This window comes from Lepisma saccharinum, chromosome 6, assembly GCF_977018435.1.
Source record: "Lepisma saccharinum chromosome 6, izLepSacc3.1, whole genome shotgun sequence".
In the NCBI taxonomy this organism is placed as follows: Eukaryota; Metazoa; Arthropoda; class Insecta; order Zygentoma; family Lepismatidae; genus Lepisma; species Lepisma saccharinum.
In genome coordinates, this window is record NC_139234.1 from 44,754,309 (window position 1) to 44,780,021 (window position 25,713).

The window sequence follows — 25,713 nt, forward strand, 5'->3', positions numbered from 1 at the left end:
CTATACCTTCTAGCTGTCAGGTTTCCATCATGGATGATGTGTAGGTCCGAATGTCCACCAATACTGATTCCTGCCCACACCATCAGTCCACCGCCACCATATCGGGAGCGTTCGTGCATAAAAGCTGGGTTGTATCGTGTTCCGCGTTCCCTCCAGATGAGAACACGTCGACTGTCAGGTTTCAGACTGAATCGCGACTCGTCAGAGAGCAGAACGGACCTCCATTCGGCATGTCCCCAACCACGATGTTCCTCCGCCCACTTTCTACGGTTCTACGTGCATAGAGGCCACCTTCATGAAGACGATTACGGACAGTTTGAAATGACACTCTGCGTCCCGTTGCTGTTTGCCAGTCACGTTGCAGTAGCGTTGCATTTTGCCCCCTGTTCCGACGGGCTGTGATTAAGAGATAACGATCCTTCCTCGATGTTGTTGCTCGTGGACGACCTTGGCCTTGTCTTCTGTGAACACTTCCTGTTGTTTCAAAACGATTCCATAGTCTGGATATCACACTTTTCGACACTCCAATGGCGTGTGCTACCTGGCGTTGTGACTGACTAGCTTCAATCCTTCCTACGACTCTCCAACCCATAGCTTCCGGTAAATCACATTGGTGCGGCATTGCCTTTCTCACCTGAACCTTTGCCTTCCCAAACTGAACTGTATCGCTAACCAGAGACGACTACTAACATACAACACCAGCACGCACACACTCCTCCCCTCTACCCTTAGATATCACCAGTGCAAAGGTTACTTCATGTTTAAGGCACTGGAACTTTCGTTTACGGGACTTTAGTAGATGATTGTAGCTCATACAGGCGCTGACAACATATCTGGTCTGATCCCCTACTTATTTTTGCCTGATTCCCTAATTATTTTGAGCAGTGTATATTCATTATGGTGTTTTGTGAGTGTCCTTTATTCAGAGTGGACGTTTACTTCTTGATTACTAGTTTATCTCCGTATGATTAATTCTTTTTTTATTCGTGGGAACTGCCCCAAGTTGCGTTGTTTCTAGTGGCCTATTTCAGTATTGGAAGACATTTATAATTTTATAATTCATCGTCTTTCTTGAGATGAAACTACTGATATAAATATTCAAGTTATAAGATAATAATATAAATGACGGAAAGAAAATACTTCGAAGAGTTTAATTTTCTTGCAAAATAAACATGACGTTAGAAGAAATTAATCTTCTTAAGTATTAGAAACAACGAAAGTCACTTAGTGAATTGCAATTGTCCTGTAGGAGAATTCTGCTGTGTGTGCTTTGGAGAACACATTGCCCATCTTCACTACGCCCAGGATTTGACATTTCTCCTCAATAGCAAGGACAGCCAAATAAGGCAGCTGGCATACTGCATCCTGTTTCGAGCAAAGCATTTCAAAGGTTTCAAACACGAAAAGGTTCTTTCACACGCTGCATGTATAGGGCCTCCCTCATGGCGCAGTGGTAGCGTCATTACCTTGTAATCGAGGCACAAGTGGTTCGGATCCCACTTTAAACTGTAGGTCCAGTCCCGATTAGCCTTACTGTGCATAAAGTGGACTTAAAACACCAACTCAAACTCAAACACGCTGCATTTAGTGTTGCCCACGAGACGAGACGAAACGAGACTTTGGTCTGTCTCGTCTCGTCTCGTGTCCCGTCTCGAAAATATTAGTTTGTCCCGTCTCGTGTCTCGTCTCGAAGGGTTCTGTCCCGTCCTGTCCCGTCCTGTCTCGTCTCGTCTCGTAAAAGTAATGCAGGATATTATGCCAACAAAAGTTATAACTAGGAGACATCACAAAATATTATTCTCGAAAATGGGTTAAACCTGTAATCACTTTGCTCACTGTAGTTATAGTGAGAATAAATATGATTCCTTAATCATAAGAACATGAGTATATCAAATAAAGTTTGTTGATTATCAATAGCTAGATAATGTATAATCTGCCTTGCTGTTCTAGCTCCCATCCACTCTTTATCCATCGTACACGCAGGGAGTTTTCAGACAGAAGGTACACGCGACAGGCGACAAGCCACACGGGGGTTTACACTGAAGTGACAAGCGACAGGATCCCCTTCCTTTCCGTCTATGATAAAAGTATTTACCGCACGGGCAGTACCAACAGATCGGGGCGATTCTACGCTCGATATTAAGAAAACGACCAAATTTGAGCGACACTCAAGCGACAAGAGACACGTGGTACTCCGGTTCGGAAGGTTACGTTTACTGAGGGTTCGTATCCAAGCGAAACATGTTGCTTGTCGCTTCTCTCCTGTGGCTTGTTCAATGTGACAAGCGACACGGAAGTATCATACTGAAGTAACGTTCGACAGGGACACTTCAGTTTATAAGCAAGTATGCATCGCGCATGCGCGGATAACAATCCTCGCGACTATACACGGTATCCAGAAAACGGCCTAAGCAGAACAACAAGCAAGCGACAAGCAAGACGTGCAGCTTCGGTTCGAAGAATTTCCTGTGAGGAAGATTTCTTCACACCAAAGTTACAGGCGACAAGCGACAAGAGTCGCTTGGAAGCGAACTTTCAGTAGTCAATGCAATCTTTCGAACAGAAGACACACGAGAAGCTGCACGTGTCTCTTGTCGCTTCGGTCCGTTGTTCACTGATGCGGGGTGAATGCTTTCCTTCAGACTGAAGGGAATTGTGTCGCTCGTCGCTTGGGTGTGAATTATACGTGTCGCTTCGGTGTGACATTTCCACAAGATAGCTTTCTGGTTGAAGCGACAGACGACAAGCGACAGAGGGTTTTCGCACCAAACCAACACGCGACACTCTCCTTTAGGGAGATTTTAGACCGGAGCGACAAGCGACACGCGACACATGTTGCTTTGGAACAAGTCAATCAACAGCAACGTTTCACAGCGTAGGAGCATGGCAGGCCGCACAAACCTGCGTTCGATTGGTGAAATCCTGAAGCGACATGTTACGGGTCGCGTGTCGCTTCGATGTGAAATCTCCCTTAGTCTATAAGCAAGCTTTCACTGTGAATTCACTACCAACAGACAGATGCGACACAATGCACGCTATTAAGAAACGGCCCAGTCCGAACGACTAGTGTTGCCCACAGGACGAGACGGGACAGGCTTTTAAAAATTCGAGACGAGACGAGATTGATCATGTGTCCCGAGACAAACGAATATTTTCGAGACGAGACAGCATTTCACAGCATTTCCACGAGACGAGACAGGCCAAAGTCTCGTCTCGTGGGCAACACTACGAACGACACGCAAGCGACAAAGCAACACGTGCCGTTTGCCGGTCTAGTCGCTTCCGTTCGGAAGGTTGCATTTATTACTGTGGGTTCATTTCCAAGCGACACTTGTTGCTGTCGCATGTTGCTTATTACTCCTATGGAAGCAATTTTATGTTCGTTACGTCAAAGCAGAGTATCTAATTGCACTAGCTTTTTACTAGGTTTTTAGAGCCGTGGTGGTGTAGTCGTTAGGGCGTCTGACTGCCAGGCGGGAGACCCGGGTTCGATTTCCGGAGTGGGTGAATAAAGGTCGGAATTATTCCGCATTGTCCCCGCAAAAGGCAGCTTCGGGGAGCAACAGCCTCATATCAATGGGTGCATGGGGGCAATCCTGGAGGGCAAAAGAAGCCGGAGTGCGATGCTGATCACTTCGCCTCCAAAATGACCTTTCCCCCACATCCTATAAATGTGCCTTCATGGCACTATGTTATATGCACTTGGAACTTTACCGTTACCTAGAATTTTAGTGCTAAATCTTTGGAGTTTGCAACCAGCACTCGAGGCTGATGTGGATTTTGAGAAGAGGGTCGCAAATGAAGGAAGGGTCTGTTTGGGCGAGAAATTTTATGACGATTCAGATTGTCACCAGTATGGCTGGAACAGGGCCGTAGTAAACAATGGCAGTGACTACCTCCGGATCGTTTTGCGCAAGGATGAATGGAAGCGAGCTCTTGGGGTAGCAGATAGTTGCCACATTTAAGGTATTCTGCGGAAATGTCAATAGAAAGATACAGGGATTTTGCAAGTTAAGATAGCTGGGACACGAGGCTAAAGTCTCAGCAAATTCGTTACGGACAACGTGTGACGAATTAGGATTTTTCGAGGGGCAATCTTACAGATCTTTATTCATGTAATAGAAGCTGCTTTTGGTTTCCAAAGAAAATGCTTTATTCCGAATAAATAAATATTTGCAATTGATTAGTTATTTTTTAATATTTTTTCGAGACTTTCGTGACGAGACGAGACTTTTCAGGAGCCGTCTCGTCCCGTCTCGTGTCTCGTCTCGTTCAGTCTCGTTCCGTCTCGAATTTTAAAAAGCCTGTACCGTCTCGTGTCTCGTCTCGTTTTAGAGACGAGACGAGACGGGACATGTCTTGTCTCGTGGGAAACAATAGCTGCATTGGAGAGAATACAACTAGAGTGTGAGCCTTGTGAAATGCCAATTTATACTTTCCTAGGATTTCGAAGAAATCTAACTCCATTAAGTGTAGTAATTTTGTTCCATCTTCGTAACGCTCAAGAGTTTTGGGCAAAATCTGCGTTTCATCTTTCAGAGAAATGTTATCACAGGATTAAAATACTGAAAAAGGTTACGGTTATCTCATAATTCAAGAAATACTTTGACCCTGGTGCATCTCTCACTCTACCACTCCAACGTATGTTTGTACTACACAATTACATGCACCTATGGAGTTCTTGGGAAGAAGTTCTTCGATTTTGATATGTACGAGAAAAAGCGAACCTGCTTCTAATGATTGAAGAGTGGCAAATCCTAAAAATATCGACAAATGGGGCATCTGGAGCAAAGTCATATTTTTTTTTAATGGAACTATATACAATAACATGCATAATATAAAAGAGCACACGCAGAGAAACACAACGCCGTTGGTCTCCTGCATCTACTGCACATAGGAACGAAGATATGGACATGTGAAAATATGTAAACAAACTAACAAGTGGCCCACTTGACCGTCAGTACCACGGCATGTACAAGTATGAGATGTCGGAAGCCATTGGACAAGATGAATACAGAACGTGTTAAAGGAAGAAAAAATACAGTAGACATCGTCCCCACCATGTATTTGACAGTGTTACAGCATAATGAAAATGACCATGACAGTATGTCGAAGAACCACTGCGTAAGAAGCGAAAACCTGTCAAAGTGTGTGTTCAAAGTGGTGGCCGTCAGCTGCGATACAGGCAACGAGGCGCCCACGCAAAGATCGTTGCACAGAATGTAGGGAATGTCCCTACAGGCCGCAGTAATGCGGTGTTGCATATCCTCTGGAGTTGTTGGCACATCCCGGTAGACAATGTCCTTCAGCTTTCCCCACAGGAAAAAGTCTAACGGTGTTAAATCTGGGGAACGAGCCGGCCATTTGACAGGCCCTCCACGTCCAATCCAACGATTTGGAAATGTATTTTCCACACATGCTGTAGCGCGTCTTGCACTGTGAGCTGGGCACCCGTCATGTTGGTACCACATGTCCCTCCTTGTCTGAAGTTGTATGTCCTCCAATAGTACAGGCAGTTCATGTTGTAAAAACTGTATGTATCGGTCAGCATTCAGTGTCCCTTGTATAGAAAAAGGGCCAATGAGATGTTCACCCACTATACCACACCACACGTTCACACTCCATGGGCGCTGGCGTTCCACTTGGCGAAGCCAATGTGGATTTGTCACCGACCAATAGTGCATGTTCCTTAGGTTGACATTTCCATGATTGGTAAAAGTTGCCTCGTCAGTGAAGATGATACGTGACAAATCGGGTGTGTCGTGTCGTAACAACCATGTGCAAAACCGAACACGGTCCACAAAATCATTCCCGTGAAGTTCCTGATGGAAGGAGATATGATATGGGTGAAACGTGTGTGTGTGCAGAATGCGCAATACACTTCGCTGACTCATCCCAGCATCCCTGGCAATTTCACGGGAGCTAACGTGCGGATTCACAGCAACAGCGGCGAGAACATTTGTTGCACCTGCCTCACCTGTAGTTGGCTTGTTCCGCACACGTGCTCGTGGTGTTACACTTCCGGTGTCTCTTAATTTAATAAATAACTTACCAAACAGACGTCGAGATGGCTGTCGTCTGTCCGGATATCTCTCTGCGTACACACGGTAGGCTTCTGAGGCATTCTTTCGGCATTCCCCATAAATCAGGATCATGTCCGCTTTTTCTATGTTTGTGAACACCATAATCTTCGCTCTTACCACTACGACTGCTTGCTATGAACTAACACGATAATTAAAATACTAAGTAAAATTAAGGAAAAAGATATTACGTCCAGCCCAATAAAATAACCCTGCTATCAAAACTTGCTCTGCGTAAAGGCAGTTCTGTCAGGCACCTGAGAAGTCTTACATGCCGGTCAAGTGGGCCACTTGTTAGTTTGTTTACATATTTTCACATGGCCTTATCTTCGTTCCTATGTGCGGTAGATGCATGAGACCAACGGCGTTGTGTTTCTCTGCGTGTGCTCTTTTATATTATGCATGTTATTGTATATCGTTCCATTAAAAAAAATATGACTTTGCTCCAGATGCCCCATTTGTCGATATTTTTCGACCCACCCCATACCTCCGATTTACGAGCCCCATTTGATATTATTGTTTCCCGCAAACCTCACATCGCTACTGTTTCTGGTTTCTTCGCTATTTCAGGTGGTACTTTTAGGTGCCTCACGCGGTATATATATATATAATTATAATTATAAAACAAATATGTTAGTCAAGTTGGTATTATAAGCAGGAAAAGTGATATGATGCAGAATACACCACTTAGAAATAATGAAAATCGTCATACTCTTAGAAATGAACTCTCTTATTATTCGATATTTTATTAACTTCAGTTGGGGGGCGGACGGGGAGGCGAAGTGTCTGCAGGCCCGTAGCTAGGGGGGGCAAGGGGCGGCAACTGCCCCCCCCCCCCTTGTGAAAAATGCAGAACATTCCTATCCAGAGACCTCGTGTCGCGGAAATGGGGTACGGTGACGGCGGCCCCTTATATCGTTCGGTTTCGTACCATAGTCATTTATGAAGGTGTGTGGGATTCCGTATAATGTCGTATCAGAATAGGGGGGGGGGGAATTCCCTTCCAGATTAAGACTTCGGGAAATGATTTGGCAATTTTCAATATCTAGAACAGTGGTGACATTTTGTATTAAAGGTGACTAATGCATTTGGATGTTTTTCTTGGATGTGTTGCTATGAAGGTTGAACTGCATTATTTTTTTTTGTTTTCCAAGTCTACCTTTTGGCAATAATAGCGATTCATGTGGTAGAGAGAGGGAGTGGATATTTGATTTTTGTTACTTAGCGTTGCTTTTCTGCCACATCTAGCTAATCGTGACAATGAGTGAAAACGTGAAATTGATGAAGAGACACTCACAAACAATGCTGCAACCACAGGGGGGCAGAGGAATTGGACGGAAGTTCAATCTAGGGGGGCAAACATTGAAGGTAAGAAACATGACTAGCAGAATCTCAGAATAGCAGGACAAATGGATACTCAAGATGGAATTAGTTTTCAAGTGTATCTTGCATTTTTCTTCCAGACGGCTAAAGGCACTTGCAGGGGGCACAGAGGGGCAATTGCCCCTTCGATTTCAAATTTTATACAAATAAAAGTAGATTTCGCAAAATTTTCGTGCTCGCTTCGCTCGCAATTAGAATATCTGCTATTCTTATGTCCAAGTTCAGAGCCATAGCTAGGGGGCGGCGGGAGTCAACCCTGGGAGCCAAAACAATCTAAATGAAACAAAATGTTAAAGAGAATGCCATGGCGCCCCGTGAGATTATTTGCGCCCTATTAAATCAATATTGTTTACAGTTTGCAAATATTTGGATCTAAAGATTTTCCTGCTCACTTCGATCCCAATAGGATTACCCGAGACAGAAGTAAGGCCAGATATATACTTCAGATTGTTGCTGCTTAAATGCATGAACAATTATTTTGAGGAAAAGGAGCGCGCACATTTGAGAGACAATTTGGCGGATGAATTGATCATGTAATGTATTTAAATAATATATATATTTTAAAGAAACTTTGAATACGTACACAAACACAATTTATCGTTAACATGTTGCATATGTATTTTCTTATTTTACATCGCTCCATGTTGCATATGTGTAAAATATATGTTGTACATGAAAGTTATACGTTTCATATGTATAAAAAGAATAATTTTAGTCATGCATATTCTGCCTTTCAAAAATACAGTTTGTGTGCTTGTTTTCCATTATTAGCTAATATGAAATTGAACGTTTAAAAAATATTTCAAATCATTTGTTCAAACACAAATGCTTTAGCACCGACTTCTGCTTCCTTTTGCGTGATTTACGACGATAATAACGTCTATTAATGCTACTAATATTACTGCCACTACCAGCAGTATATTACTATTATTATTATTATTGGCACATTTGTCCTGGTACTTGACCCCCTCTACAGATAAAAAATTCTGGTTTCGCCTCTGCTCACAAAGAACACTCATGCCCAGGCTCGAACCTGGAACCCCTGTCTTCGTAGTGTGTTATGTAACCATCCCACCATGGAAGTCGGCTAGTGAAAGATGTAGGACAGCTTACTGGCTCAAATTATTATCAAACACGATGAAGATGTGAGTAGTAGTACTTGTGCTATTATAAACCCGAGAAAGGAAGAGCCCCCCTCCAGCAGATTTGCTTACACTTAAAACTAGCTCAACATGCCCATATGAGCTTTTTGCTCAAGTGTGGAACCCCCTCTAATCCAAGATTTTTGTAAAAAAGCCCTCATGGATTCCATGAGAAAGGAAGAGCCCCCTCAGATTGATGTGCCTATACTTACAAAAAGGCACTTCTGTGAGATTGTTGTCCATAAATTTGTTAAAAATATGCCCCTCTTGATATTTTTTTGGCCACACTTAAAACTAGGCCAAGACACACACCCACACACACACCTACACCCACACACACACACCCACACCCACACCCATACCTACCCACATACACCTACACACACCCACACCCACACCCATACCTACCCACATACACCTACACACACCCACACCCACCCGCATTGACCTTGACCCCGACCTTGACCTTGACCTTGACCTTGACCCTGACCTTGACCTTGACCCCGACCTTGACCTTGATCTTGACCTTGACCTTGACCACACCCACCCACATACACACCCACACCCACACACACACCTACACCCACACACACATACCCACACCCACACCCATACCTACCCACATACACCCACACACACCCACACCCACCCACATACACATATCTACTTCCGGTCCACTTCCGGTCTACTTCCGGTCCACTTCCGGTCCACGTCCGGTCTACTTCCGGTCCACTTCCGGTCTACTTCCGGTCCACTTCCGGTCTACTTCCGGTCCACTTCCGGTCTACTTCCGGTTTGCCTACTTCCGGTCTACTTCCGGTTTGCCTACTTCCGGTCCACTTCCGGTCCACTTGTGGCCTATTTCTGTATTGCATCATGCTGTGCAACATCCAATAAATTATTAGATACGTGTTGTTTTCTGATTGGTTGCTTATGACGTAATGTGATTATGTGTTATATTCTGATTGGCTTATTGTTTCAGATGTGTCGTTTTCTGATTGGTTGCTTATGACGTAATGTGATGATGTGTTATATTCTGATTGGCTTATTGTTTCAATGCGGTCCGTGCTTAGGGTATATAAAGAGATTTTGCATTGCATATCAGCCAGTATTGTAAGAGCTGTTGAAGAGTAAGGTTGTATTGTTCCAGTGCTGCTTATATTTTTTAATTGCAGATTTGTATAAATTGAATTACAAATCATACTGCTGAACCCAACTGATCTAGTATAGAGTTTTGATTTGAACCCCAAGAAATTGTATATAAATACCAAAGCCAAAAATATTGACACACATACATACATACACACATACACACACACACAAAGCACAGTGCTGAACCCAACTTACATTTTTTATTCAGTATAAAGTTTTGAATTGAAACCCAGAAAATTGTATATAATAAACAACAACAAAATGCCTAATCAAAAATATTGTAATCAATGCAATAAAAATATATTTAGCTCTAATTGGGCTAGACACCAAAAGATTTGTGACCCAGACAAATACAGAACCCCCACAAAAATATGCCCCAAATGCAATAGAAAATATAGCATGGAATATTTCACATATAAACATAAAGATACTTGCTCTGCACAGTCATCAACATTGCCCCCACATGCATCTACATCTGGTCTGAAAAGGAAGCATGAAGCACCTGTTAATGCCAGAGCAGCAAAGCAGCCACGCTATGAACCCATCCATAGCAGTTTTAATGCCCAACTTAGGGATTACCGGTTTGTATCAGAGCCAAGATGTGGCATTGAGAATTTTTTGAACAGTATAAATTCTGATCTGCAGGCAATTCTAAATGCACAAAATGGCTCTTATAAGCTCTCCCTCAAATTGTTTGTGCAATATAAGAAGCCAAATGGCACAAAATTTACACAGCCCCACATAACAGAAACTGTACCGGTATATTCAAATGCAAATTCGGACAGAATAAAAAGCAGGTTGATAGATCAATTGAATATTGAACACTCTGAATTTGCAGCAAGAGAGTCTGGATGGAGCCTATGCGGCTCTCCACACAAGTTATATGTTAATATTTCTGAATTCAGCCCATTACAAGGATCTACATATCTGCCATTACCTGCAAATATTAAAAACAGAAGAGCCGTGGTTAATATTGAAAATACCGACCAGAAATGCTTTTTGTGGTGTATTTTAGCTGCTTTGTATCCAGTTTCAAGGCATCCTGAGCGAATAAGTTATTATAAACAACATGAGCACGATTTTGATGAAGCAATGGAGGGTTTGGAATATCCAATGTCTGTTCAGAATATTGATAAATTTGAGAAAAAGGCCCGGGATATCAATGGCAAACAATTATCTATTAATGTATATATTTATTCCACTGGCCGTGGCAATTGCTTGATAGCACCTCTCAGAATCAGTATACTTGATGATGATTCTACTGTTCCGATTGATCTGCTCTTAATTGAAGAGGATGGCACAAATCATTACACTCTGATACATAATCTTCTATAAATCCAATAGAATATTCAGAATATGCAGAAGATGGTTAAGTGTATTTGATGGTAGAAAAACAGTGAATGGGGTTTGTAAAGTGAGTGCAGAAATTGCCAAAAACAAGTTAATTGAGCATCTGAAATACTGTGGCAATCATAAACCTGTTCATATGGTGATGCCAATGCCAAGTGAAAATTGCAAATTCAAAAAGTTTGAAGCCTTGTTGGAACACCCAGCATATATTGTCTGTGATTTTGAATCAATCCTCAAATCTCTTGCATCCTGCAATCCAGATCCTGAAGAATCTTCTATTACACCATACCAGCTACATGAACCTTCCAGCTTTTGTTATGTGGTTGTACAGGATGGTGTTGTTACCAAAGAATATTCATACATGGGGCCAGATGCCATCAAAATATTTGCACATAGAATAGAAAATGAGTGCCGTGACATAGCATCTAACATCTTATTAAAACCAAAACCCATGTTGCCTTTAACAGAGGATCAGATTGAAGATTTCAACAATGCAGAAAAATGTCCGATATGTGATTCTGAATTTTCAGATACAAATATCAAGGCACATCACCATTCTCATACAGATGGTAAATTCTTAATGGCCCTGTGTAATAGCTGTAATATTAAGATCAAGAGACCAAAATTTATCCCCATATTTTGCCATGGAGCATCCAATTATGATTTCCATCATCTGATCAGATACGAGGGGTTTGAGAAGCAGAATTTAAATATTTTAGCTGAAAATGATGAAAAATATATATCTATTAGCAAAACAATTAAAGTTAATGATGTTCCTATTCACATGAGATTTCTTGATTCTTACAGATTTTTATCTGCTAGCCTGGATACACTGGCCACTCAATTATCTGATGATCAATTCAAAATCACACGTGCATTGTTTCCAAATCAGGATCTGAAATTAATTAGGCGGAAGGGTGTATATCCCTATGATTATGTTACAGATTTTTCTAAATTTGATGAGTGCTCCCTGCCACCACAAGAAGAGTTTTACAGCAAAATCAGAGGATCTGGAATCACTGATGAGGATTATCACCATGCCCAATTGGTGTGGAACAATTTAAAATGCAAGATATTTGGTGATTATCACATGGCATATTTGAAACTTGATGTGACCATCTTAACAGATATAATACAGACATTCAGAAAATCTTGTATGCAAAATTATGGACTGGACCCAATATATTTTTACAGTGCCCCGGGCCTAGCATGGTCTGCAATGTTTTTAAACACCAAAAAGCAATTGGATCTGATCCAGGATCAAGATATGTATCTGTTTATGGAGGAAAATATAAAAGGAGGTATGGTGCAATGTTCTCAGAGATATGCCAGAGCAAATAACAAATATATGCCTGATTATGATCCAGCACGGCCATCAAATTATATATTGTATGTGGATGCAAATAGCCTCTATGGTCACGCAATGATGCAAAAATTGCCATATGCAGGGCTTGAATGGGTCGAAGATTTTAATATTGAAGATCTTCAGAACTATGATGACCGTGAACATGGCCTCTTCTTAGAGGTTGATCTGATATTTCCAGATTATTTACATAACAAATTTTCTGAGTTGCCCCCAATTCCTGAGGTTCAGTGCTCACCTGGCTCTAAACAAAAGAAGCTCATGATGACACTGGAGGCAAAACAGGGCTATGTCACATATTACAAGAACCTCCAGTTCCTGATGCATCATGGTGTTCAAGTAACCAAACTTGGAAAAGTTTTGAGGTTCAGGCACTCAGAATGGTTGAAACCATATATTGATACAAACACGGAGCTTCGAACATCTGCAAAGAGCGAATTTGATAAGGGCTTGTTTAAATTGATGGTAAATTCTGTATATGGCAAAACAATTGAAAATGTCAGAAAACATACCGATGTTAAAATAATTACTGACCCCAGCCTGAGCAAAAAATTGGTTGCAAAGCCTAATTTCAATTACAGAAGAATTTATGATGAAGATATGGCACTTTTCAACATGAAAAAAACAAGAATTAAGTTTGATAAACCTATTTATGTAGGGGCTGCAATATTGGAATTGTCCAAATTACATATGTTAACATTGTATTATGATGTGTTGAAACCTTTTTATGGTGATAATGTAAAACTGATGTACATGGACACGGATAGTTTTATTCTTGATATTCAAACAGAAGATGTTTATCAAGATATGTCACAGCCTGAATTGTTTAAATATTTTGACACCAGTGAATTGCCAGACCATCTGAATATTCAACCCCACAACAAAAAAGTGCCCGGCAAGTTAAAAGATGAGACACTTGGTGATGTTATTGTGGAATTTGCTGGGTTAAGTGCCAAGATGTACAGTTTTAAAACATGTAATGCTGTTGTCAAAAAAGCCAAGGGCATTGGCAGAGTAACTGTGGAAAAAGAGCTTCAATTTGAAGATTATAAAAATTGCCTCAAATCCCAGAGTTTAATCAGAACATCAGAATCCAGAATTCAGAGTGTGGATCACTTATTGACTTCAAATGTTGTAAGAAAAGTGGCTCTGGACCCACATGATGATAAGAGATGCATTTTATCATGCGGCATACATACTTTACCATGGGGGCATTGTGATTTGAAAAATGGCAATCAATGCCCAATTACAGAGCATGATTTGAAATAAATAAACATGCCTATGAACTTATTTGGGTTTAAAAAACAAGGTATTATGGACCTGCCAGCACCACAAGCCTCTCCTGATAAGCTGTCTAAACTGAGTGGCTTCTTAATTATTCATCTGAACAGCATACTTACAGATTTTGATGAAGAAACAGGCAAAATATTGTACATATTTAACAATAATTTAAATCATTACCAATTACCTGTGGGTGGGCAATTGCAATTTATTACAACCCCTGAGGGTGATGTTAAAATTTCAGTAGGGAGAAATATTTATAGAATTAAGCACTCAAACATGGTTTCTGGCACTGTTTATACTGTTTCTGCTGGTGACTGCTTATATATTGAGGTCCCTGGATCTTATGACAAGCTTATACCTTTTTTTATAGAATTAAGAATCAGATACTCTATAATAAATAACTACTAAAACAAAAAATGCCTAATGATATTTTGGCCATACAAGACATGAAGATCACAGTGATGAGATTCTGATGCTTGATGTCAGAGTCAAGAAATTAAGAAGTGATTTACAAGCTTTACAAACAACACTCAATGCCAGTCTTCAATTAGAAATTACAAATTTACAATCACAATGCATGGACCCAATTCTTAAAATTGATTCTGAACTCAAATTATTGCTTCAGAAATATACTGACCTGGCTACATTGGATAATTTTCAAAGTTTAGAAGAAGCTGTAGCAGCTCTTCAAGCCAAATTTAAGACCCAGGCTAACAACTCTGAGCAATTGAAACAACAATTAGAAGAGCAAATAAATAATGTCCAGGCACAGCTCCAAACAATTGTCAAAAGCATAAAATCACAAGAAGATTTTGATCTAGTGATTTCCACTCTAAAGGAACAGATTCAGTCACTCCAAATACCTAATCTGGACCCTCTGAACAATGCCATAGCCGAGGTTAAAGAAAAAATTGAGACACTTGAAAATTTTATGAACAATTTGCCATCTTCTGAAGCTTTGAATGCAATAACTCGGAGTGTAGCAAACATCAAGCTGCAACTTGAAACATATGAAGATTTTGGAAAAATTCAAAGTTCCATAACCCATCTTGAAGGTACAATAGCAGCAGTACAAAGTGATTTGGCAAATGTACTAGAATCCAGATTGCCTGGGATTGTAGATACCCTCGTCAGTGTCCAGCAACAAATCACAAAGCTTGAAAACCTCAACACTGAATCTGAACTGTCTCATTTTCATCACTTGATAGATGATATCCAAACAAAACTTGAAATTTTACAACAATCCACACCCTCTCAGGCAGATATAACCCTGCTCCAAAATGCTATGCAAAATGTGGCCGATGCTTCTGAATTACACAATGTAAAATTGGCACTTGAATTTTTGCAAAATACAGTATCAAATCTTCCTACATCACAGGAACTTAAAAATATTAAGAGGGCAGTGAATAGGATATTGAAATCAGAAGATATCAAGAATATCCAGGCAGAGATCAAACATCTCACTCAGACAGTGACCACTCTTCCAACCAATCAACATATTAATGAACTGCATGCCCTGTTTGAGGATATCAGAAGACAGGTCCATGATCTTACAGCTCAAAATTCAAAATTGGCAGTTGTTGAAAATTTGCAACAAATTGTAGCTAATATCAAGCAACAGCTAGGGACCATGGAATCCAATCAAGCAAATGCTTTGTCTGTTTTTACTACCCAGCTCCAAGAAATTGTGCAACAATACAAGAAACTTGCTGTGGACATAAGAATCAAGCCTGGGCACGATGAGATTGTTAGAACCATCAATGAGCACCTTGAATCTGTAACAAGCAGATTGCTCACAGCAGAAAAAGAAATAACAGGCATAATCGAGAATCCAAAACATTCAGTAATTCTTGAATTGTACAGCATCCCCAACAAAGAATATGATTCTCCATTTACACCAGGAGGCAAAATATATATGCTGTCCCCTGCACAATTTTATTACCAGTTTTTTGTTGGGGGCACACTGAGACCAATCAAGATCAAATATTGGCTTCAGCCACAGGCACACCACTACCCTACATTATCAATAACAAATGCTGATAACAAAGTGAAAATCAGCAGTGTGGAATTGGAGGATTTTACAGATCCCAATACATTGGAAACAGCCTATACTGAAGATGATGGCACTTTGGAATTTAAAATACAGATAGGGGACAAATTATATTTAGAAAATCCTGCAGTATCAGCTGCTGAGCACCCCATAGTTGCAATATTCTTGTTTACATATTATGTCTAGAAAAATTATTGTTGATGAATTACACAGACAAGCCCGACATAATTTTAAGAGACTCCCAGTAGTCACAAAGGGCATAGATGATTTATGGCAAAGCGACTTGATTGAAATGGCAAGTGGACAGTTGAAAAACTTAGACAAAATCAACAAGGGCTACAAGTATCTACTCACTGTAATAGACACATTTTCAAAATTTGCCTGGGCTGTGCCACTCAAATCCAAGACTGGGACATGTGTTACAGAAGCCCTCAGGACAATCATCAATCAGAGTGGAAGATCCCCGCACTATTTGCAAACAGATAATGGCAAAGAATTTTATAATTCAGTGTTTCAACAATTTATTAAAAGCCAGGCAATACAACATTATTCGAGTTACAGTGACCTCAAAGCCTCAATTGTAGAGAGATTCAACAGAACCTTAAAAAATCTTATGTATAAACAATTTACTCTCCAAGGTAATTATAAATGGATTAATATTCTTCCAGAACTTCTACATAAATATAACAATTCTGTCCATTCCACAATCAACATGAAACCCTCTGAAGTAATAAGCTCATCTGATGAGCAAAAATTGATCAGCACTGTTTATTATCCTAAATATCAGCCAACAACAAGAAAGGCCAAATACAAGGTGGGTGATCAAGTAAGAATCAGCAAATATAAGCACTTATTCAAAAGAGGCTTTACAAGAAACTGGAGCACTGAATTATTTACAGTGGTTCAAGTTAAACCCGGGACCCTTATCACATATATAATAAAGGATCACCGAGGAGAAATTCTCAAAGGCAGGTTCTGTGAACAAGAGCTCAGCAAAACTAAACAGCCTGACACATATCTCATAGAAAAAATCATCCGCAGAAAAGGCAAAAAGTTACTTGTCAAATGGCTAGGACTTCCAGAACACAGCTGGATCGAAGCAAACAAAATAATAATATGAGCACCTGGGATGTTATAAAAAGGCTCCCAGAACCTGAACAGCAGAATAAGAGAAATGGCAACTTGTTACCTGATAATATTAGGTGTCTTATTGTTGGGCCATCTGCTTGTGGTAAAACTACACTAATGGTTGATAATTTTTTATTGGCACCCAACTGGTTAGACTGGAAAAACAGGCACTTGTATGTCTTCTCTAAAAGCTTGGAACAATTAAAATATCAGCAGCTGATGAAGCTATATGATGGATTGGATATTGCCACTTTTGAACCAGATGTTAAGCCACTTGATGAGTGTCTCGATAATTCTGTTGTTGTGTTTGATGACATTATACTGGATAATCAAAACAAGGTTAGAAACTTTTTTACACAGGGCCGGCACAAAAACATTGATTGCTTCTACCTGGCACAGACTTTTTCAAAAATACCCAAGCAACTGATCCGAGACAACAGCAATTTTATATGTGTATTTCATCAAGACCATACCAACCTCAAACACATACATGATGAATATGTAGGTGGAGACCTGAGCTACAATGATTTTTCCAAGTTTTGCAGCAAGTGCTGGAACCAGGACAGTTATGGGTTTGTCACAATTGATATGACAAGAACACCCAATAGTGGCAAATACAGAAATAAAATTAACAATTTTCTAGACGTAGAGACGTATATAAATAAACATGAAAAGGCCAATCATTGATGATCTTAAGTTAAGAGATTATCTTGTAAAAAGATTTAAGGGATGGAAATCAGAGAACCGTGGAATTTATGAAAAACACAAACAAACAGAACAGCCTGTAATTGATGCTATTAATAATTTAGGTAAAAATATCAAAACTGTTACAGAGCAAAATCAAAATTTGCTCACAGAGCTTGTACCTGTAGCTGCTAGGAACATATTAGATTATCCATTCACCCCACTTTCAAGTATTCATACACCTAGTCCTCCTAGAAGAATTGAGGCTAGTCAGGATCCTATTGAATTGGGTCTTCTTGCTCAAAAATATTTAACCACTCCTAAAGACAATAAAGATGAGGTTTTTGGCTTATATGCTGACACAGAGCTTGATGGCAGCATTATTCATAGAATTGGCAATTTCAGAGTAACATTTATGGGAGATGATATAATTGTATATTCAGAATCTCGTCTCGGAGAAAAAGGTGCTTTTGTTAAGTACTCCGGCACACCTGGATTGTGGGAACTCATGACCAGGAAGAGACCTGGCAGCTATACAGATCAAGATTATGAGGATTACAAAGAAATATTAATAAAATCAGATGCTCTGTACCAGAACAATGATCCCACACAAAAAAGAGTCAAGTCTAGCAGTGGGGCAAAATACAACAATTTAATCAAGCCCATATGGTCACAGATCAAGACTGGCAGTGGAATCAAACAATACAACACCCTGCCCAAAGAATTTGTCTGGGTTGATGATGTCAGGAAACTTGTAGATAGGCTATTGGTAATAGCTGGGGAGGAAAATGCTGGCAACCACAATTTTTACAATGAAAAGGTTGGAATTATGGACATGATAAGCACCAAATTGTCTAATTTTATAGTGAATGACCCTAAGGGGATTGGATATCTCATAAAAATAATTAATACTCTACCCCCCAAATTTTGGAATATTTCTGAGGGTCGGGGCCTTGTTAATGACATTATAAACAAGCTACCATTTGAACTACACATTCCAGGTTATCAGTATTGTGGTCCCGGTACAAAATTGGATCATAGATTAAACAGAGGTGATCCTGGTGTTAATCCCTTAGATGCTGCTTGTAGAGACCATGATATTGCATACAACACACATTCTGATCTTGACAAGAGACATGTTGCAGACAAGAAATTAGAAGAGGCTGCATTTGGTAGATTTGTAAGCAAAGATGCTTCTTTGAGTGAAAAAATAGCAGCATTGGGAACCACCATAGCTATGAGCACCAAACAAAAACTGGGGTGGGGTTTGTGAATATGTATATAATAAACCTACAATGAAGGCCAAGGGTGTTATGTATCAAATACCTTATGCAGGTCTCAAATCTCTTAAAACTATTGACAGTCTCTTAACCAAAAAACAGCGCAAGAAAAAAAATTCTTGTATTGCCAAGGGTCATGGTATGAAATTGTTGCTTAGTACCCCCCAATTAAAAAAATTACAGCAATCAAGAAAAAAATCACATGTGGGGGGATTTATATTTACCATCCCTGCCATCTTAGCTGCTCTCGGGGCTGTTGGGAGCTTGGCTGGGGGATCAGCCGCCATAGCAAAAACAGTAATAGATGCCAAGAAGAATAGAGCAGAATTAGATGAGCAGAAGCGCCATAACCTGGCCATTGAGAAACAAGGCAAAGGTGTTAAGAGAGCCATGAATAAGTTTAAAAAAAACAAGAGCCGCTTACAAACCAAGATATTGAAGCTTTAATCAAGCCACTGGGCATCAAATATTTTAGAGGTGTGTACATGTCTGATTCTTTACCGGAACAACCACTCAACAAAGAGTGTGGCATTGTTAATTTGGATGAGTTCAAAAATCAGGGCACTCACTGGATTTGCCATCTTAAATATTTAAAAGATGAGGCATTTGTGTTTGATTCATTTGGAGGTGTTCCACCTGAAAATTTAATAAAATATCTAAATTCAGCTAATATTTATTACAATAATGCCCGTGTTCAAAACTTCAAAGATGTTAATTGCGGACATTTGTGTTTATCTGTTCTTAGATATATGTCTCAAATAAATAAACCATCAATTGAAGATTTTCAAAAAGCCTTGTGGTATCTGAAACATCATGGGGGTATTCCATCTCACCAGCCAAAATTCAATATTGAAACTCAAATTGCATGATGACATAGTATATCCCAAAACAATAGCTCTCAGGGCATTTTATGGCATGTACCTGATCCCCAATATTACACACCACAACAACACAATTGCAGTAGGGGATGAAAAAATTGTCATCACTCCAGGGCAGTATAATCTGTCCACTCTAAATGCTCAATTACCCAGAGGTATAGTATTAACTCAAAATTCTGTCACTCACAGAGTAGAGATTGTATCTGCTACAGAAACAGTGGATCTGGGTACCATAGGAGAGCTGTTAGGCTTTGAGAACAACACAAAACTTGAACCGGCCATCAAACACACTGCTATGAATATACCTAAATTCTTGGCCATAGAGACTCTGAATATTCACTGCAATGTGGCTGAGGGTATGATCACCAAATCAAATGGCATAGGCACTCACAAACAAACTGGCATTATTGCAACATTCAAACCTAATTCTGAATTCATGGAGCCCATCATCTACAATCCATCCCCAACATTATATTTTCCTGTGTGCCATAATAGAATAGATAATATTGAATTGATGGTCACTAATGAAAAAGAAGAATTAGTTGATTTTGCTGGAGCCACAACAACTGCAATCATAGAGATTAATATTTAAATAAAAATACATACAATGGAAAATATTGAGAGTTATGAGCTACAATCTTTCCCCCCAAACAGGAGGACATTTGCAAATTTAAATCAACCCAACACAGAAATTGAGGTTGATCTTGATGTAGGGGATGGATTTATACACCCCCACAGAGCAGATTTATACATCAAATTTGATGTTGTAAAGCTCGATGGAACAGCTTATCCGGCAAATTCAAATATAAGACTTGTAGACAATTTTGTGCCACATCTGTTCTCTGAAATTGAGATCAGAAAACATGGTGTTGTTATAAACAGAGTAGATTATCCCGGCATTACCTCCACAGCTTTGGCCACATTAAAATTATCCAAAACCGAGGCTTCATACTACAAAATAGGCGGATTTGAAGCTGGTGATAAGATATTATCTAAGAACCACACTGTGCTGTTCCCTATGCGCCTGTTGCCAGGATTCTTCTCAGATTACAAAGAAATTATGTGGAAGGGTGGGTTAAGAATCACATTTAGAAGAGCTGCAAATGATAACAATGCTTTGATGAGGTACAGTACAATAAACCCCACAGGAGAAGCTCTGCCTGATACCTTACCAGATGCGGGCAAATGCATTATTCAGACTATGGAGCTAAGAATCCCTGTTGTTGAGTATGAAGCCAGCTATGGTCTTAAATACAAAGCTGATATAATAAAAAATCCACAGGTTCCTCTGCAATTTTATACATATCAATGTGTACAGAAGCCTGCATCTGGTACATATTATGAGTTTGATGCTACAAATTCATTCTCCAGTATTCAATATGACATGCCTGATTTTGTGGTAGTACTGTTTCAGACTGGGAGACACAATAATCAGGAAAAAAATTCAAGTAAATTTGATAACTGCAACATCAAGAACATATATCTTAAAAATGGCAGAAATGAGGTATTTCCTAGAGAAAATTACAATTTAGACATGTCCAAGGATGACTTCCTCAAATTATATGAAGCTTTTTCGGCTTTCAAGAGGGTCACCACAGGCAATACTGACATGTACTACACACCAGATGAATTCAAGGCACAGAGACCCATGTTTGTAATCAATGCTTCAAAAAGAAAACAGGTTGTGGTGAATGACAGAACAAATATTAAAATTATCTGTGAATTTCATGAGGCATTACCTGATGACACCATATGTAGTGTTATTCTCATAGGAGAAAAATCATATGTTTATGATGTAAGAAATGAGAGAGTCACGGAGCAATTCTAGAGGGTCTCTAGAATTGCATTGTTTTAATATTTGGATAAACAAATTGAAGCTGGTATCCAATTAAATTTAAACCAGAAGTAACTATGTGTGTGTGTGTGTGTGTGCATGTGTATGTGTGTATGTGAGGGGTGGGTGTGGGTGGGTGTGGGTGTGTATGTGGGTGGGTGTGGGTGTGTATGTGGGTGGGTGTGGTCAAGGTCAAGGTCAAGGTCAAGGTCAAGGTCGGGGTCAAGGTCAGGGTCAGGGTCAAGGTCAAGGTCAAGGTCAAGGTCAAGGTCAGGGTCAAGGTCAATGCGGGTGGGTGTGGGTGTGTGTGGGTGTATGTGGGTAGGTATGGGTGTGGGTGTGGGTGTGTGTGTGTGGGTGTAGGTGTGTGTGTGGGTGTGTGTCTTGGCCTAGTTTTAAGTGTGGCCAAAAAAATATCAAGAGGGGCATATTTTTAACAAATTTATGGACAACAATCTCACAGAAGTGCCTTTTTGTAAGTATAGGCACATCAATCTGAGGGGGCTCTTCCTTTCTCATGGAATCCATGAGGGCTTTTTTACAAAAATCTTGGATTAGAGGGGGTTCCACACTTGAGCAAAAAGCTCATATGGGCATGTTGAGCTAGTTTTAAGTGTAAGCAAATCTGCTGGAGGGGGGCTCTTCCTTTCTCGGGTTTATAATAGCACAAGTACTACTACTGATGTGATAGTGTTTCACATTTATTATTTCGGTTAGAAAGCGATAAAATTTGTAGTTTGATACGGGTTACACTAAGCATCATATGAAGTGTAAATGTTAATTTCAAATCTTATTAATAATATGCAAACGCATCAAATATGATAAGCAACATAGGTGTGTGTTATGATATTCATGTTATAAAGAAAAAATTAAGTTTTAACCCTGACTGTTTGCATGATATCGTTTCCATAGCATGTTATATATTGCTCTCAGAATTTTAAACGGCAGTAGAGTAGAAATAAATGACATTTCCAACTGCGAAGCTATCAATGGGGTTGCATACATTAAGGACAGAAGATGCCATATTTCGATTGCTTGTAACATCGAAAGAAGAATTAGAAGAGCAAATAGTGACTGAGAAAAGTTGCTTACCTTGATGTCCTGTACACACTGTGAAAGTTGTCGGTGTTATCAGGCGGCACCCTATGAATATAGGTTCAAGAAAATGACAAGTAGAAAAAGCTGCAATGAAATAAATACGATTGAAAATCTCTCAAATTATATTCTATTTATTGTCTTATATTTATAATATTACATTGTGTCTGTTAAAGTACTTCAGGAACAGCCTAATTTTTTGACAAATAATTATGTCAACTCTTCTGCTATGGAGTGGCTTGTCCTAATTTTATTCATATATCTTAAGCCATTCTGTGACTGGCAGAAATAAGTATCAGCGTTAAATAAAACTAATATTTGGGGTTTGTACGCTTCTGCTCAAAAAGTGGTGGCGATAAGTGGCCCAGAGACCTCGTGTCGCGGAAATGGTGTAAGGCGAAGGAGGCCCCTTATATCGTTCGGTTTCGTACCATAGTCATTAACGAAGGTATTTTTCACAATGTAAAGAGGATACAACATTTCCCTCCATAAAACTTGATATGAAATATTAATGATGACACTGTAATTCAAGAAGTCATTGATCAATCAAGGGATTCCTATTTGTTTGTCGGGTGTCAAACACATGTATTTCAACAACACAATATTTTACAAAGTGGTTAACGTAACCAGTAGGCAAACATTGTAGTGATGCAAGACACTGATAGAATCCGTGGTGGAGTAAGGGACCCATGTCTCAGCATGTAGGCCTACAAAAAATGTATTACAAATTTTTACACAATTCATCAAAGTGTAGATAATATGTAACAATTATTATTTAATTAATTAGATTTTTCTTGCATAACACAACACAATGCCGGCCCCCATGGCAGAGTGGTTAGCACATCGCGCTACGATGCCAGGCGTCCCGGGTTCGAATCCTGACCTGGGCATGGATGTTTGTGAGTGTCCATTCATCAATTTCATCATATCATCATTCATCCTTATCTTCGCAAATTAGTCAAAAGTTGCACAAGAAGCGAAGTAAAATAAAGCCATTCAATCAATCAATCAATCAAACAAACACAACACAATGGTGGTGTTGGATAATCGTTAGATTCCTTTGTGCGTAAAAATCTTGCATACTGGAATGAGGCACGATTTATAAAGTTCTGCAGAGAAGCCAAAAGCTGTTGGTACCTTAACATTATTGACCTGTAAATATAAAGTAGATACAGTCCAGATTAGCCTATTTATGTTAAACTTTATCTTTGTATTCTTTGGTAGTCCGAAATATAATTATCGAAATGTTGTTATTTGATGTTGCTCGATTTTTTTGTTCTTTGGAGTTTCAAGATATCATCCCTTTCCTGTTACTTATAACTTTTGGAGGAGGGGGCAAGTGCCCCTCTGTACCCTGCTATATATTAAAAATTTGCCCCCTCTAGGATCGACTTCGCCCTCCCTCCTAAGAATTCCTGGCTACGGGCCTGAGTGTCTGACCGGGGGGCGCTCGCCCCCCCTCTGGCGTCGTCACTGTCTGGCATCGCAACGCGCTGTGCTCGATTCGGTGACGTTGAATCGGCTCTCGCTTTTTAATCAAAGGGTCCCGATTTCGATCCCCAGTGATTACACATTGTACAGTGGTTCGGATACCAGCCTGCATCCCCTAATTTTCGAGTAATCTTTTTCCGTAACACAGCAAAGGTGATTTTTTTCTGCTGATCTTTCTGGATATATAGAACTTGTGTTGTAATTAATTTCGATTCGAACCTAACTTCGCCTGTAGCATTAAATGGAGGAATTGATCTTGAACATTGTTTTGTTGAAATAAACACAGAAATTGACAAACGGATCGACCGTAGCAGGGGATATATGATCTGTGGCAGATGTTTCTTTAGTTGGTACGCACATTTACCACCAGAGTGCTGTTCGATCAGCAAACTTCGTGTTTTGCAGCAGAGGGCTTTCAAAGTTGAAAATTGCATTTTTCGGATCTAGTGCCAAATTTCCTTATTTCAGATGTTAATACCAGATTGGTAACTTAAACTCAAATTATTTTGCTGCTCTTTCAGATTCTACAAAGAAATGAGCTCGAACAGTGCCAAACAAGAGAAGAAAGAGCCTGAATCTGGTAGTACAACATCCGAATTCGATCGCAAGCGACCACACGCCTCTGCGCTGGAAGGTGCTGCCAGTGAGAGTGCAGAAGCGCAAGACGAAGGCCGAAGAATGAGCAGAAGAAAGAAGGCAAAGGTTTGTAAAATATATAATTCACTGTACTTGTGTAACATGTACAAAAGTTATTTATACAATGTATGCGTTGGATAATTGATTGAAATGACTAAATTGAAATAATAGCAAGTGTAATCTATAGAACATGGATGTGTTGGTTGAAATCAAAATGAAGCACTGTGAGTGGCCTTTCTGTCGTCAGAACGTATACACAACCGGTGTTTTTTGAACGTGTTACATGTAAATAGATTGCATTACCACGAATTGGATGTCTGTGTAAATGCTACACAACTTGAAAATCTTCAATTATGTAAGAAACTGGAAGCTTTAAATGATTAGATGTAAATTAATGATTTAATAAGAACGGTACGTAGCTAGATAATTGACAGACAGGAAACTGTGCAAAACACGATTACTGTTGTTTAATGATAAATAGGTAAGCATTTTTGCATTTGTCATCCGTACATATTAGCTCTCGTACACAGCATAATATGGATACCATGTTAATTAGTACACAACTTGCATGTACGGATGACGTTTGACTTACAAACTATTAGTAAGCAGATTGAGATGAAAAGTTTCAAGTCTCCCAGAACTCTTTATTATTCTAACTTGACCAGGCTCATTATTTTTTAATAAAGGTACTTCATGTACAGTCACGGACGCTTCTGGGTTTCAATGATCTCATTAATTTTCAGTGGAATTGTTACAACCCAGAACTGTCCGTGACTATGCCATTGGCAATAATGCATAGTGATAGCATTAGCACCGATCAGTTTGGAAAACCATTCAACTCGTTACCGTTCTCTTATAATCTAGAATCCATGATTATACTGAA

General features: G+C 39.7%; 1 protein-coding gene across 1 annotated transcript in view; it reads left to right on the forward strand.

The window, feature by feature from the left end:
* The window catches only part of Su(var)3-3 (lysine-specific histone demethylase Su(var)3-3), a 786,450-nt gene that overhangs the window by 143,053 nt on the left and 617,684 nt on the right, over positions 1-25,713 (forward strand). The window contains exon 2 of the mRNA XM_083123844.1: positions 24,716-24,896. Coding sequence (XP_082979970.1) covers positions 24,716-24,896 — 181 coding nt within the window. The remainder of the gene's footprint in view (positions 1-24,715; positions 24,897-25,713) is intronic.